This window comes from Lampetra fluviatilis, chromosome 2, assembly GCF_964198595.1.
Source record: "Lampetra fluviatilis chromosome 2, kcLamFluv1.1, whole genome shotgun sequence".
Lineage (NCBI taxonomy): Eukaryota > Metazoa > Chordata > Hyperoartia > Petromyzontiformes > Petromyzontidae > Lampetra > Lampetra fluviatilis.
Window position 1 is genome coordinate 15,430,427 of NC_136276.1, and position 17,845 is coordinate 15,448,271.

At 37.9% G+C, this 17,845-nt stretch overlaps 1 protein-coding gene across 4 annotated transcripts in view; it reads left to right on the forward strand.

Annotated features, from left to right (window-relative positions):
* LOC144943448 (diacylglycerol kinase beta-like) overlaps positions 1-14,573 on the forward strand; it is a 139,076-nt gene extending 124,503 nt beyond the window's left edge. For all 4 annotated transcript variants that reach the window (XM_078870887.1, XM_078870879.1, XM_078870897.1 and 1 more), the window contains 3 exons: positions 7,032-7,152; positions 8,889-8,949; positions 11,619-14,573. In XM_078870887.1, coding sequence (XP_078727013.1) covers positions 7,032-7,152; positions 8,889-8,949; positions 11,619-11,711 — 275 coding nt within the window. In that variant the 3' untranslated portion in view covers positions 11,712-14,573. The remainder of the gene's footprint in view (positions 1-7,031; positions 7,153-8,888; positions 8,950-11,618) is intronic.
* Positions 14,574-17,845: the final 3,272 nt, after the last annotated feature.

Sequence of the window (17,845 nt, forward strand, 5' to 3'; positions counted from 1 at the left end):
ATGGTGCTATCCCATCATTTTATAATAGGTACTTTCACATTTTGCAGAACCATCTGTTGCCATGTTCTATTTTAACTGTGATTTTTTTTTAAGCGTGTCATGATAATTCATATAAGTCATTGCTGTGTCCTGCAAGGTACGAGTTATTTTAACATTAATTTTGAGAAGGGATTCTTACCTTTTATTGGTTTCACCTTGTCCCCAGCTACATCTATTGTATCTCATAACACTGTTTTGAGCACATTCAAGATGGTTAAAATCATAAATAAATGATAAATAAATGACATGATTCATAAATATTGCTTCTCTTTGCTGATGGGTTGTCTTTCAAAGAGTATCAACAGCCGTATTCTATCCGATGTTGAATGAATACATACTATTGTGCCTAACATTCAGCTTGGAATAGTCTCAGTTTAACAACAAAGAGATGTATGATTGACATGAGTGAAGGGCATTTGAGAGTGGATGGGTGGCTACAGACATCTATTGCCTGAATCAGTGATCTTTGCCAGTACCACTTAGATTCTACATTGAAACCTGAACAGTCACCTGTTTTAAATCTGGTATGCATTGATAGGCTCAGCCCCATTAACAATGATTGGAAGAAAAAAAGCTAATTGCTTTAAAAATGTGGGTTTTCACTTAAATCAGTATCAGCAAGCTCTGCGACATGACAATTTCAAGCTCGTTTGATAAAAATTCAACACATTCATCAAAAAACTTTGACTTAAAAAGGAAAATATAGAATAGGTGACATTTCTGGCAGTGGTCCTTCTTTATAGCGCATAATAGCTTTTTATGTGGCTGAAACATCGCCCATCCTTGTATATTTGTTCATTTTAAGGCCACAGTGTTATTGACGAACGTGTTGAGTTGTTTGTTTATTGCTCTTGTGCACCGCTCCCAACGCAGCGTCGTACCAAATAACTTGTCAAACATGTTCGAGATGATTGATGTTGCAAACAGCAGAAGTACTGCGGCGAGATTCCTGCGATTAGAATAGAGAGGCTGAAGTGGCTCCAGAAGCAGTTCAATACTGTAGTGTGGAGTCTTGTGGAGCCATCCTCTAAAATGACATGAGCTCCTGCTCATTGTCGGGTCTGAAAGGGTATTTATAATAGCGCATTGTGAAATCCAAAAAGTTAAAATATCATAAAGGATTCATCTTCTTGGTTCTTTCGGTAAAGTCACGTAGAAGGGAAATAATAAAATAGTAAAAATATAACATAATAAAATAATTCTCACGACGTTTCGGCCACAACGCAAGCAGCCGTCCTCAGGCGAAGAACAGGTCTGTCTTTTCGACACCTGAGGACGGCTGCTTGCGTTGTGGCCGAAACGTCGTGAGAATTATTTTATTATGTGTTTTTATTATTATTTTATTATTTCCCTTCTACGTCACTTTTCCGAAAGAACCAAGAAGATGAATCCCTGCAGTCACGAAAGCTTTAAATCGAAATTTATCATAAAGGAGTTTACTGGGCCAATTTAGTTTTCCAAGTGAGATGCCAATGCGACTATCTGTTTTGTAAAGGAGAGCTTGGATAGATACAAACTCTAAAGAGAGTTCAAAGTCGCATATCCAACATCACATTCACCACGATTCCTTTACGCAAACAGGCTTGTATTCTGATTCTCTACATCTGGTACTTTTCGGGCCACCGAACAGAGACGGTCACTGCATCGCGCGCTTTCAGATGCGCTTCTGCAGCGGTCTGGAACGCTCTTTCTTTCGATATTTGGAAGCCACTGGAGCTATGCCCTTTTCAATCTAGATTGAAAACTCATTTGTTTAGAAGTGATTTTTGTCTTTAGTTTGTTGTCTTTCCCCCGCACCTCCGATTAGCACGGCTGGCTATGTATGGTGCGAAAGAAGTTCAACATACATGCAACATAAATTACGTTGTTAAAATATGTTTTCTTTCTTTAGGGTAGCATAATTTTCGCCAATAAAATCTTCAGATCACTTATCATAAATAGGAAGATGGTCATTTGTGTGGAAATATACTCTCCTGACATTACAGATTCATGATTTCTGGCTATATTTGAGGTTCATTTTTTAAACGTATATGTTTAGTCATTGGCATTTCAATTGTGAATTAGCTCAGGTTTCTGTTGAAGCAGTGGATAAAGTTACTGTAAATATGTGACTACCTCAAACAAATATTGGATATTCGGGGTGTAACGATTCTCCTGCCATGCGATTCAATGGGCTGTCACGATTCAAGGCGTCAATTCAACTGAATAATCCATTCTTCTAGGAGCATTACGATGAATACTCGTTCCTCTGGGCAACAGGGGGTCGGTCGTCAAAGCCCAGTACATACATAGTTCACGGATTGAAACACATAGATTCTTACACACGTGATTTGACACGTGCATCGTTCTATTAAACAATGAGTTGATGCATCACTACACGTCTTGGTTATAGTAATTTCATGCTTTTCGATTTAAAGCTTTCGTGACTGCAGGGATTTATCTTATTGGTTCTTTCGGTAAAGTCACGTAGAAGGGAAATAATAAAAATAAAACATAATAACTAATTATTTTATTATGTTTTTTTCCCCTTCTACGTGACTTTACCGAAAGAACCAAGAAGATAATTTCATGCTTTTACAAATGACGAAAATTTGGCCAAATGCTCACTTGTGTTGCATTTTTTATGAATAACATGCACAAAATATTACCGTACCGCAGTAATTTCAAAATACCATTCACCTAATTTTCATTTTAAAAATCATATTGTTTCTAAGATTTGTTTATTGATAACTTGTAAATTAAAACAGAGTGCAACATGTGCATTTGAACAAATGCTTAAAAAAAAACAGTTTTTTTTAATCCTAAATGTACTCCAAGTAAATGTACTCCAAGTAAATGTACTCCAAGTACATTTGCCAAGAACTCTGCCAGTTTTTTGTTGTTGCAGGAAATCAGCTCTGAGTTATGTATTTTCAAGATGGAGACAACTATTCTGGTTCAGTATTGCCAAAATAACATTTAAGCCAGTTTTTCTTCAAAATAAATCTGCATGCAATAGATGCAGACTACTCATTTCTTCAGCTTGCTTTTAAATGTTTGTTTGGTATGAACTTTGACATGGTATGAAATGTGATACAGTATATCGCATTTGATACCAAAATGAAACCACTCAAGAGGTTAATGGGTATTTTGCATGCGTATTGTAAGTTCACATTCAGCTATATAATTATTTTTAATCGTTATCGGATGGTTTGCAGTTTTTCACATTATTAAAAGTATAATTTTTTACATTTCTCTTTATGTTTTTTTCTTCAACGCTGTACTGTATTTAAATCATATGTAGGCAAGCCCTGTCTTTCATTACATCATGATGGAACGATTGTGTTGCGTGTACACGTTTTACTTGCATATGTGTAGCATACTTAAACGAGTTATGGTGCACGGTAGTAGACATTGCAGTAAACAAAGAATGAGCACTGCTTCACAAATGCTATAAAGTACTTGGAATTTCTGATATATTATCCAAGACAATTTAATTATATGTACGGTATAACCATTTTTGCATTTATAGACCACGGGGCTTACGTTCTCACTCAACATTTTCTGAAACGCCGCTATGCTGGCTTGTAGTATGGATTACAGTATAGGCATCAGGCTCTGTCACTAGTACAAAATATGCCTATCCATCGTAGTCGTATATTGTTGTGCCCTATATGTATGATAGTCCTACGAACATGTTTATACAAATGAAATGGTTGTGGCTCTAATTCGTGGAACTGCATTCTGAACTGGCCCAACTGAATTTTGTATAGACCATCGTTTAAATAATGTACCACATATATCTTATAAGATCTCCCACTGGTAATAATACATGGACATTCCTTTGCCAATCAACTGCTGGCTGAGGGTCTCCCAAATCACATGCACGTCTTGGATGTTGTTTGACGATACTTCACCATGCTAATCAGTACAGGTCAGTGAATGTTTGGGAAGCATACGTGCAGGAGCATTAAAGTACAGTACAACAATGCATTTCTCTGCACTGTCCACCATGTAGCCCCACAACCTATAACACCTGTGACGCATTGTGGTTTCCTGTCCAAGCATTATCTAGGCTCAAAACCTGCTTAGTGTCTGAGATTCGACGAGATTGGGTGCATTCCGTGTGATTCGTTTAAAGGCAGGTGATAGTTGGATCTAAACAAGGTTATTCCTCCCCACCCCACGAGAATGTATTGCTGTATGCTAAACATTACCATCAAAGCATAACATTGCTGCACGCGTGAGATAGACATTGGTCAGATATGTATTTGAAAAACATTGCCCCACAATGGAACTGCCCTCCCAAATAAGTCTTGTAATTGCTGACATTATGGTGTATACTCAGGGTGTTGATATGTGGAACTCTTTCAGGAGCTGTCAATGAGTGCTTTGTGATGAGGTCACGCGATACGTGTGATAACAGTAGCAGGTCAATGAAGTGAGTGTTTGCGCACTGTACGTGCGTGTGTGGCCACACAAATTGGAGCAATATCACTGACGTTTCACGGAGCTCGGGTTTTCTACTTTTACCATATGAATCGCATCAGTGCTGCCCACTCAAAATAAAAAAAGCGTAATTTGCTTTCAGAGAAATTTTACAGTTGCAAAATCGTGAACTTTAAATGTTAAATTACGAAAATGGAAACCGCAATTAAATGAAAATATTGAGTTAAACATTGGCGTTCAGGAATTACATTTCTTTTAAGCGTGTCAATAATATATTTATAAACAAAAACGTATTTATTTCAGTCAATTTATGGAAGGATGTGTGGCTCGCATGAAGTGATGTCATTCACGTGACTCATTTGGATAGCCATCAAACTTGTTTTTGAAAACGTGTTTTTGAAAACAATGTGCCATCAGATCGCTTTTAATGTTAACACTCCCTTGTTAAAGCCAAACAGCCACCTATGGTATCAATTAAATAATTTGATTTAGCAATTCCAACCATCTTACATATCGTGAATTACCATGCTGTTTTTACACATCCTACAAGTAATACACTCAAACGGTGTAAGAAGCAATGGAAACTATGTTTATTAATGTGCACTTTTGACAGTAAAAGCACTGTCAACTACTTTGTAACGCACACTACATTTCGACTAAGCATCCACTTGTTACATCTGTGGGTTTTACAATGGTGTATTTTAATTAGCGATGTATGCATGCTTAAATGTTTGTCGAAGCTGTGCTGCATAAAATAAAAGATTCTACCTCTTTGTATCCGAGGCCCTTTGGCAATTAATTGTCCTGAAGTGGCAATATTGAACTGTGTGATCAATAATGACAATGTCAGGGAGATTCAATGTTTTTTTTAATAAACATCCCTGAATTCACCTGGACTCTTGCGTCCCGATGAAAGATGGAATGGGTCTATCAATGTCTATTATAATTGGTGGGCCTGGTGGGTGTTTATAAATTATTAATGAATGTCACACAATTGCTTTGAAGCCCCCACAGCCCACCCCCCCACAGATTGACGCAGTCGAGCCGGAGACACACGGTCTGGAAAGAAGAACCGTCTGGCCTTATTTAAAGAATGTTCTAAGCACAGATATGGTTATATTGTGGGTGTGCATGTGAATGAAAGCTGATAAACAGTTTGAGCTCATTATTTTATATTGCAAATGCAGGTGTCTTCCATGTGAATGGATTTTTTTTTATTTTACCCCTTATACAACCACAGACAATTTATTGAAGCGAAAAGACGACACACATGAATTGGTTTGCTCGGTGTTTTCTCTACAGTACTTTCATAAGTGTCTTACCCCCATAAATGATGAGTAAAGCAGTTCGTCACTTGACACAATTTTGAGACTCGTTTAATAATGTTCGCTGCAGTTACAGTGATTATGAAGAGGCTGCATAGTTTTGTGATTGCCGATTGTTCCGGCAGTTTGCTAGAACTGAGATCTAGCAGAGCTTCTAAAGGCTGGTTTCTGTACAATAATTCCAGTGATGCCTTCTGCACCCATGTGTTTTCAATTGTCTCTGCCCACAAGCCCAAAAGACAGCTATACTAGAATCTGAGGCATTGTGTTCAAAATGCATGCCAGAAACTTATTTAAAAACGTGTATATATATAAAACTACAATCAAAACAACGTCAGGTTATAAATCCATGAACAAAACAAATCCAACATTTAATTTCATATTTGGCTATTTTCTAAATGACCAACGTGTTCTATTTGGAGAAGCGGCAATGTGTAGGGGTGGAACAATGCATCAGTTAATAGATTAATACCGATGATTAAGCTCACGATACATGCGCATAAAATACTCCCGATATTTTTCAATCAAAATTTGCCGCAGCCACTGGAGGTGCTACCATTCGCTACTATGTTGAAAAAAGTTTTAGATTCATATCATGACCCTGATGGTTGAATTGTTCCACACATCGGAATGACTTGCCACATTCCATGTGTCATTCTCCTGAAGAACTTGTGCAAAGAATGCAAAATATATTTTTTTTACTGGGATTTGATTGCAATTGGTATAGGCAATGAAGTGTGTCTCCCCTAAAAGTACTCGTGCTATGATACTTGCCATTCCGCGTGTTATATGCATTGGCTCTTGCGTCCACAGGTATATCGCCTATTAGTTTCACACATTCAGTCAACGATTCGAGAAATGTTTACTTTATTTACAGACTAGCTCTGCTCACCATACGCATCCGTTTTGTCTCATGTGCAACAAAAAAGAAGAGAATTGGGCAAACCTCCAAAGCAGGACCATCCCGAAAGTCCTGATTTAATTCCAGATATTTGTGGGTATAGGATTATCATCATTATTATTGTTATTGCACATGCACATCAAGCGAGGGCATATATGATGCTGTTGGCTCTCCCATAATTCCTTGAATATGACTTCTGTTCAGGCTTAATGAACACGTTTATCCAGTGAGATGGGGATCTCTTATCATCTCTCATTGACTGGAGAGAATTGTAGTTTTCCTGAACATCTTCTTGTAAAGCCTGCTTGACCAACAACACTGTGTGATCTGCCTTTCAGAACTCAGTGACCATCTGCTGGAGGTGGTTGGGCTGGATGGAGCTATGGAAATGGGCCAGATCTACACGGGGCTGAAGAGTGCAGGTTCCCGCTTGGCCCAGTGTTCCTCCGTGACCATCAGGTAGGCACTGTTTTTTTAATGGACAATTTAACAATGTCCCTTGTTTTTAACTGTGCGTACCTTGTATACTTATTAGTGTGGTGGTCAAATGACCCCCGTGACCTGCATGGCAGGGGGATCGCCCTCATCTAGCAGTGGATTGACAAAAGGGCTGTGCGTGAAGATTATATATATTTTTTCTCTGGCATGGTTTGTTCAATCTATATGAATATAATGTCATCGTAATAATGTGTGACACAGCTCAGGATATTTGGGCGAATGGGACTCTCTGAGTTATATATTTGGAACTCTTAAAATACTAGACGAAGAGTGTTGGCGCAGTGGTGAGTACACTGCGCCATGAACCCAGACATGGCTAACAACATTGGTGAGTGACATGTGAACCATGCCTGCTGCTACCCACCCATCACCCCACCCTTCACCAACCTGCATTGAAAATGATAAATAATGGTCAAACAACTTAGTTGCAAACGTGGTCTACGGAGGCCTTCATCCAGAAGTATATTTACAAAGGGCTGTCAGTCGTTTATTTGGCTGTTTCAGCATTATAATTTTCACATGAGCTTTGCAGTATTTGAATACAAATGATTACTACAATTAAATGGCATCCACGTTTTTTGATGGTCCAGTAATGAAACAGAGGAACCTGAAACATTTCTTAAATGAGCTTGCGGAAAAGTATGAATTACCTAAGCTATATTAATACACGCATACAAATAAAAATAATAATAATCCCTTTTCTGTGTGCATTCACAGAAGTGTAAGTGCTCAGTTTCCCCAAGCACATTTATAGAATTTTTAAGATTAATTTGTTCCACACACTTAAACCTATTATTGTCTAAAACCCTGTTTTCCAATAAGGGAAAATATGAATATTAAGCAGTGAACACCCAACATTTTTTTTCAATTAACATGTACAGCATACTTATTGTGACACAAGTGGAAAACAAGTCACACATGTACGAACAATCAAACTGTTTTTATAAAGTTCACGCCGCCATGTAATTAAACTTAGTGGAGAACAATTCAAGACAAAAAAGGTACCTTATCCAAACATACACAACCGTTTGGCTCTGGTTTATGCTGTTGACACATTCCATCTCGATGTAGCAGCAAAGTGCCATCACTCATGCTGTCAGCCGACATCAGTAGCTTGGTATAGCGCCAAATGTGGCTTCCTCCAATTTTAGGTATGAGAGTAGTGCATATCATTGAGCTCACATTACAGCTCTGGCAAAAATGGATTTTCCACTTTGCAGACATTGTCAATTTGCTTTACATATTTTCCCAATTGAGGACAGTGTTTTTTGGCAGGAGAGACTTCCTGCATAAAATCTAGAAGAATAGGAAAAAAGCTTTTCAGGGCCCTTAAAAAAATAAAATATCCCAACATTAGTTTTGCTTTTTACAGGAGCAGTTGTGGACCAAGGTTTAGTAAAAGGCATGTTGAAATGACTTTCTGGAAAACTCATTGAATAAGCAAGTCTTGTGGCTTTTGTTTGCGCTCGGCAAACTCGCATTGATTCCAGTCCTAAAGTTAAATGCAGTTGAATTGAGGCGAGACATCCATGGAGAATTTGTGGATCGGCAATAATTAAATACATCCTGTCTCTGTGTATTGGTCATGTCAACAAGCTGGCTTTAAACAAAGGTTACGGTTTTTGTTTTTATGTATTCTGTTTGCACAGCAGAAGAGTGCATCCTTGATAGATGATGACATTGTTGCTGCTTTGCAGGACGACCAAGCTGCTACCTATGCAGATTGATGGAGAGCCTTGGATGCAGCCACCCTGCACAGTAAGCGAAATATGCACACTTTACGGCACATCGCAGAATATTGTAGAATAAATAAAGTGCTCATACATGCCAACGTCAGGCGAAGCCTTGTCAAGACCACTTAAATGAGATAGTTCTGATTTGGGACAATATGTCTGTTAAATAAATAATATTTCTTGCAGCGGAAATGATTGTGTATGATGATTCAAAATAGCACTCTATCTTATTAAAATAAACACGTAGATGGAAGGAAATTTTCACAAGTTGCTCTTGAGTGCCCATTGGCTGAATGGCTATTCAACTGTTAAGCTATACAACGTATATTTAATAACAGTTTAGCCTAGATCACGGGTCGCCAACCAAAATAACAAGAAGAGGCATTGTTGTCAAATTTGGTAAGAAAAAAAGCTCTATTTCAAGAGCCGCAATGCATGTGAATACGAGAAGATGGTCCTCAATAGAAATAACATTTTGAAACAGTCCTTAAAGAGCCACATGCAGCTCCAGAGCTGCAGGTTGCCGTACCCCTGGGCTCGATCATCACTCCGTAACTGCTTCTATGTTTATTGTTTGTATGCTGTTATACATCAGAAAGCAAAACGATAACAAATTATGGTTTGTCATTTGTTTTTCGTGGCATGTTCGCTTCCACAAAATAATTTCCAATATCAATTATTCACAGTAGATTGCAGAATAATTGTTTTTTCTCAATTGGTCATTAGGCTTTCTAAGAAGCAAATCTAGAAATAGAATAAATATAGTAATTTTAAAGTTAGTTCCAACAATTATGGGCTTAACTTACAATCAAGCTATGAGAGTAAATTTTTTTCAGAATGAGGTTGTCTTAGATATGCACACCCAAGTTGCGCATCTCTTAATGTCACCCACAAGAGAAATGTACATGGTTTTGCAGGTACACCTGCATTCATAAAAATGCCCGTGGCTTTATTGTAATGACAAGTTACATCTTGTACCAACCGTGCCAATCGATGATGCTCATCACACCTCCAATTAGCACGGTTGGCTACGCACGATGCGAAATAAATTTAACATACTCTTTGGTTATTTTGGTAAAGTCACGTAGGTAAAATAAATCAAAAATAACAAAATAAAAATAGAAATAAAAAATAAATAAAAGTAAATTCAATCACGACGTTTCGATTGCAACACAAGCAATCATCATCAGGTGTGAAAATCACAGCTAGAATTTTTTTACTAAAGTGAAAATTTTAGTACAAATTAGTAAAAAAAAATAGCTGTGATTTTCACACCTGATGATGATTGATTGTATTGTAATCGAAACGTCGTGATTTAATTTACTTTTTTTTCACCTACGTGACTTTACCGAAAGAACCAAAAAATATAGATGGTTGCAGTCACGAAAACTTCAAATCTAGAATGAAGTTTAACATTCATTAATTGTGATGATATGAGTGTGTTGCTAATTATATTAAAAACATGGACGAGATACTTACAACTTACTCACTTCAAAGATAACACGACCCCTCAAGTCCCGCTGAGGCCTTTACTATATTTTTAATATTTAAGTGGCTTAAAATGTCATTGGGCACTTGCAATATTCTTAATTATTTAGGGTGCCCATAACTGTTGTCTTAGTATATTTGTACTTTTGATAACACTGAAAATGTTGACTTTATTTAACTATCACTAAGAACGCCTTTTTACTGTTGTCTAGATTTGTATAAAGAAAATACCAAAATACATATTACTAGGGGAGATGGACAAAACACACACTTTTGCCAAGGCTAATAAAGTGTTAGATGGATTAATACATAAGAGATGGCGATGGCTGAGGAGGTCTTTGTCCAGCATTGGCTAGATATGGCCTAATGACGATGATTATCATGAAATGCACAAGCATAAAAACAGCAACATTCAGTAGTTTCATTTGTTACGTAACACTTAAACCTTCTGGTAAATACCCATGGAGTGAGCATGGAGGATGTGTATGACAAGAAGTTGGTGAAAAAACACAATATTGAGTTCGTGACATTAGGCCAAGGAATTATTTTGGGATATGCTGCATACATAAAATTGCTTTGTGGTTACAATTGTTGAAGCAGTGGTACATGTTTCAATTAACCTCAAGGGAGCAATTTTTGTTGGTTAGGAAAAAACATTGTCCAATTATATTTAAGGGTGAATTTATATGACTCTAATTTTATTGAAGTTGTTATTACTCTTGTTATTATTTGTTTATTTATACTTGATATTATCTTTGCAAATGGTACACACAATTGGGAGTTTTGCACACACCATAGCTCGAAAACGACCTGAACGCAAGTAGACGATGGCCATCTCATCACTGCGATACTGTACATTGCAAAATGTTGGCTTGCTTTTATGTACAAAATATGCTTCGTAATTATAGTGCTTAGCCAGCATACACATTGATATAAATCTAATTAAGTACGCCGGGGAATTAAAAACTTGCTGTTCTAAAAAACAGGCAAATTAATGGTGATTTTTTTATTATGTAAGCGTATTACAAATTAATTGATGTAAATTTTCTAGTTAATAAGTGTAGACTAATGAAAGTGTGGGTAATTTAGTCCACTTGAGTGTTTAAAAAAATCCTTCCATCGTTGTAATGTTTCCATAAATGATGAGTAGGATGGTCAAACCTGACTCATAGGCCTACTTCGTTATTTGATGTTGAATTGTTGCAGATCAAGATCATACATAAAAACCAAGCGCCCATGTTGATGGGACCGCCACCGAAGACTGGCTTCTTCTCTTTCCTGAGACGGAAGAAGAACTAAAGGGCAGTGCTGCTCAAGATCTGTTAAACTTTGCAGATGGTGCAACACAATTGCTTGCACAGCACACACACACTATGTCATATCTAAAGATTCAACTACTTCATCATACAAGACGACAGTGATTGACAGTATGTAAGATGTGTAAATCACTCTCCGCCATACACTCTCCACGCATAGTCGAGGCTTATGGCCTTCCAACACTACACAACTTAATTGTGAGTAGTTCTGGGTAAAAACATTAATTGCATTCCATTTGTCGGATATATTAATGATGCCAAATAACCCTAAATGTAAGTACTGTATTTTAAATGCCCATTAATATTGCATATATGTTCAGATAATGCGTTGCATTGAAGAAAAACAAACATGCATAATTACCTTAAGTAAAGTAATCATAGACACGGGTTCTTGATCTTTTTATGCTACAAAACAACTTAAACTGCATATTATTACAATCCTAGTACAGTAATAATGTTTTAAAGCGCCATTATACTGTCTTTTTAAATGCAGAGTGCACTTCACCAAAAGTAATTGGTAAATTCTTTACAATTCTTTTTTTATATGAAAGAAAGTTCATTACACTTAAAACAGCCTATTTTAATGAAAAAAAATCTATACATGCTGTTTTATATTAATTTACTCCAATTGGTTTTATTTTGGGCGGGGATGAAGACATTTTGCTGCAGGATCGTTTTTGTAAAATGTGTTTTTTTCTCTCGCAATTTGTCGTACACGACATGGTTTAATCATAGCATATTCAGGGGATGTGGGTGTAATTGTGAGGGGGAGGGTGTATGTTGGACATTATTATTATTATTGTTAGATAAGCTTGTAACAATGCCTGCTTGTCGGTGAACAGTTGTTCATTAAAATGTTTGCATTCGGAACAAATTTATGATATTAGAATCCATTTTTTTTTCACTGTCGTGTGCTTGACCACTTTTGCAAATATATGCACATACACAATATTTGTTTTTGCTGTTTTAGCTATTATGAACAGTTTTTTTAATTGTATTTGAATAAGATGTTTCATATGTGTTCCACATGTGTAAAGATACAACTTGTTAAGGAGCCTAACAAATGGAGCCTTGGCCAAAATCGTTATCTTCCCACATTCTTACAGCCCTGTATAACTTATTATATTATATCAAACACACACTGACACAACTCATGCACTGTAAATATTATTGTAAAGGAACATTTTAAATATCAATGTTTAATACAGAAAATATTAACGACGTGCTCAGGGATTAGGAACCCCCCCCATCAACATCTGAGTGCCACAATCTCTAAACAACGTCACACATGGGATGTGCCTTCATGTTCCCAATCCCACCAGTCCCAAAAACCTCACGCTCCCTTCCTCTTGACACAACACGTGTCACCCAAGCCATTATCCTCGTCAGCCAAGGAGTCATGCATGATGCCATACATGTGCTTTTCTTTGCTAAAGCAACATGCAAGTTCCGCGTCTATGCTGCGTGGCCTGGTAACGTAACCTGTGATTTGAAGCCAGGTTAAGTAATATGACACGTTGAAGCTTGTCAGATTTGCTTGATTTTATCTGATGCAAACTTTCATTAACCAATCTGCGAGGCTCGCCAACAGTGTTGCCACCACCACCACCACCACGTGGCAGTGTACATTAACATGGAACATTTACATTTGTTTGGATCAATCACGTGTGTTGACAATGCAAACTGTGAGTAACCTTGTAAATGTGATACGTATCAATTGCGTTTTGGTAGGTGTCTGGCATGCTGCCAAAATCTGTTTCGTGGTAAGCATGGTATAGGTTCATAATGTATGTTGCTGCTGAGCAGAAGCACCTTTAATATTGAAGCTGCTATTCTGTCCAGTACTATGTATAAAATAACTATGCATGTGCACACCCGTACCACGATGCCTATTAAGATAGTCGGCGTATCAGTAGTACATCACAATTATGCGGATCATTCCAATGTGCAACATACACTGCAATGACGATACGTGGCTCCAGGTTCAGAACAGAAACAACAACAAAAGCTCCACCTCAGGTTTTTCCAGTCCCACGTGACACGTGCAGTTGAGCCAGGTCACTCTTGCAAATGAGACGATATCCTGATCTTTGGAGTTGTCACCCGGTTAAACAAAAGTAACTTTAACGAATTTATATGTGGAACACAAGGGCATTGTGTGACGTTGGTGGTGATGATGTTGATGCTGTTGCACCCGGTTTCTCACGGAAAGCTCCGTGTTTTGCGTGGGCTCGCCTGGTGCGGGAAGCCCCGATGATGAAGCCACTTGGCAGTGCATCCCAGTTTGTCAATAAATCCCACGTCGCAACGTTCTTGCTGGAGACTTCAAAGAAAGACCCGAGGCGCACTTTGTTACTTCCTCAACCTGGAGTCACCAACTGCCACCCGAATACTGACCCGTCACAACAAATCGTAGGGGCATGCATTCTGCAGTAACGTTATCATAACTACTGTGATATCACGGTAAATGCGCACTAAATTTAACAAGGTTCTAGTGGTGTTTTTATGTTTTTTTTTAATAGATACTTCAACAAAAGTTGTTTATTATTGCACACTAACAAAGGGAAGTGGACTTTTTACCATGCAGCAGACCTGGTTACTAGTGGCATCGACATTAATGTACATTTTAAGGTTATCTGCTCACGAGTTAAACAGATTCCTGTATGAGGTCATGTATGCTGTTTTTGTCTTTTACCCATGTGATCTGTGCATTTTGCGTCAGTTTTGTCGTCCGTGCGAATTAAATAAGCACAATCTTTGTTGGTGCGATTTTAATGTGACTTGTGGACAGTTTGTATGTATATTTTATGCCTCGCCTTCGTGTGTTAAACTCTGTTTGTGGCATTTACAGCTACAATAAAAAAGTTCAACTTTGACATTAAATTTGTATTTTCAGTTGTATATGGTACTAAGTTTTATGTATCACTGCAATATACATTGATATAGGTATGAATATATTAAGGGGTGGAGTGGTGGCACGTTGGTTAGTATACTGCACAATGAACCCAGCTTCCTGAGTTTGATTCTCGACCAAGTATAACAGCAGTTGTGAGATATCTGGACCTGTCCTTGGTCTCCCCTTTACCAACCAGCCCACACATTCTGAATTCGTGGCTGTGTGCATGTTTAAACATGTACTATACTGGTAAAGTCACTTAGAAGGGAAATTATAAAATAATAAAAATAAAACAATAAAATACAATTCTCACGACGTTTTTCAGACAGCTCTGTTCTTCACCTGAGGACGGCTGCTTGTGTTGTGGCCGAAACGTCGTGAGAATTGTATTTATTATGTTTTATTTTTATTATTTCCCTTCTACGTGACTTTACCGAAAGAACCACCAAGATGAATCCCTGCAGTCACGTAAGCTTTAAATCGAAAAATGTACTATACTGTTTCAGTGGCTTGCAATCTGTAAATAACATTAACCATTCAGTATAAATTAGACGATTCTGAATTTACCACAAGAAATACAAACCAGGGATTTTATAATAAAGCTTTGCACTTTAGGCAAATACAGATAGGTCAGACTAACCATGAATAATTTAAAACTAATAAAATGGTAATATATTTACAAGCGTTGCGATCGACACGTCGTGATCTATTACTTTATCTACCTACGTGACTTTTACCGAAAGAACCAACGAGTATGGATTCCTGCAGTCACGAAAGCTTCAAATCAAAAATGAATATATTTACAATTACCTCGTTTTCGCTTTATTGAGACCATTGCATGTTTATGCATCTTTGCATCATCTTGCTTCCTCTTGGCTATGAGAAATTGGATATCAGTTCAAGACTCGAAAATATATTGTCTTGCACACAAATCTTGAATTTAATCATTCATGTGAGTATCCCATTAAGATGTTAGAAAGTACCGTATTCATTGCAATAACTTAATGGAATGTTTGACATTTACATTGCGTGCATCAATTGTATATTAAACATGCGTTATTGAAGGTGTTTTTTAAAGTTTGCCAATCAATGTACGTAATTGGCATATATATATGACAGACACTATATACCGATCATCTAAATGCGGTACTTAATCTTATTGTTTTACTGGATTTGTATTATTATGCAATGTTACTCAACAGGAAGCGTCTGCTAGTCCTTTTTCATTCTGGGAAATAGATTTTCAAACTGGTGACCAATCTTAATAAATTGTGTTGCCAAGACAAACAGGATACTCAAGGCTTTCCAGTTTAAGTTTGGCCATATATTTGTACAGATAGGACAATATCTTAGACAAAGAAATGCATCATTTATGAAAATAAATTACTGCCACCAATAATAGTCATAAAATACGTGCTTTTGAGCACGGAATATGTTTTGTCTTTGCGATAATAATAAAAAAAAATCTCAACAGCACTCTACAATTCCATCTCTAAATCAAACAAGTACGGCCAAGTATCATTCGTCCCCTGTTACCATCTCACAAAAAAAACGAGTTTCATGTTCGGTTACTAAAAGCAATTCAGACCGTTGCAATGGCTCTTTTTGGTAAAACGTGAGCCTCCTGAGAAGTATGTGTGTATGTATGTTGAAGTTCTTTCGAACTGCACGTAACCAACTGTGCTAATCGGAGGTGCAAAGTATGGCTGGATGAGAAAGTCTTCCTGCTATGGACCGTCGCCATGTGTTGTGCCACTACATGAACACATTTGCGAAGTTTCTGTACATGGCGCTATAGTAAAACCATCTGCATATGTTGACAAGTCCATGGGCTTGCACGGTTGAAAGTCACTATTATAATCACTTTCCCGTGGAAATGTTACATAACATCATTCTAAATGTTGTTTTCCAACCGTATGTATGAAGTAGTTTTCTGAAGAGGCTAATGACTAAGTGGCTTATACATTATAGTTTGATTTATTATTTTTCTCTGTAATTAAACATTAATTGCACCCACAATTACAAAGTACATTATGACATTAAGAAAGACAATGCTACAAGCATGATAAGTACTGTCTACCGCGATACTGCGCTTTAAATTCAAGGTGTTGAGACCCATGCCCTATGTTCTTTTCATTATACACATCATATTAATATGTAAATCATGTGTTAGGGGCCGTCCATAAATGACGTCACGCGATTTTCGACGATTTTTGACCCCCCCCCTCGTCACACGGCGTCACAAAAAGTTAGACCCCCCTCAAATATGACGTCCCAAAGCCCTGCCCCCCCCCAAAGAAAATTAAAACACGCTTCAAATCGCTTTAAATTATTGTCATTGTAGTGCGTATTTAATGTGTCGCTGTACTCTGATGTTGTAGGAGAATACATTTATCAAAAAGTCTATTTAATTAAGTAGAACGTGTTGTCTATATTTATTTAAAGTTGCGCATTGTGATGTGACGTCACAATTCTCAAACCCCCCTCTCGTCACACATCGTCACAAATGTCTGACCCCCCCACCTCTTCTCCCCGCAGTGGCGTGAGCAAGCCCCCCCCCCCCCCATTCACGATAGCACCTTTGGGGCCGTCCATAAATGACGTCACGCATCTGGGGGGGAGGGGATCAGACATTTGTGACGATGTGTGACGAGGGGGGGGGGGGTTTGAGAAATGTGACGTCACATAAAAATGCGCAACTTTAAATAAATCTAGAATTGTTATAACAACACTAATTGTTATGTTGTAGGAGTGTTGTTATAACAACACTAGTTGTTATAGCAAGACTCCCACAACATCAGAGTACTAGCGCCACATTAAATACGCACTACAATGACATTAGTTTAAAGCGATTTGAAGCATGTGTTATTTTCAAAATGGAAATATGGTTTGGGGGGGGGGAGGAGCAGAGCTTTGTGACGTCATATTTAAGGGGGGGGGTCTGACTTTTTGTGACGCCGTGTAACGAGGGGGGGGGGGTAAAAATCGTCCAAAATCGCGTGACGTCATTTATGGACGGCCCCATTACCTTTCACCCCGTAGCGCTGCGGACAGTTTTCCACTGGGCTTATTTTACACCCGTGCGTGCAACAGAACGAGCACATGAAAGAAAACTCCCCCTCCCCCATGAAAAGTCTTGACCCCATGAATGTCCTCCAGCCAGAGTTGTTAAGTGCGGTGTTTGTCAATGCACAGAGTTTGCTCCGTGCTAAAATTAGACC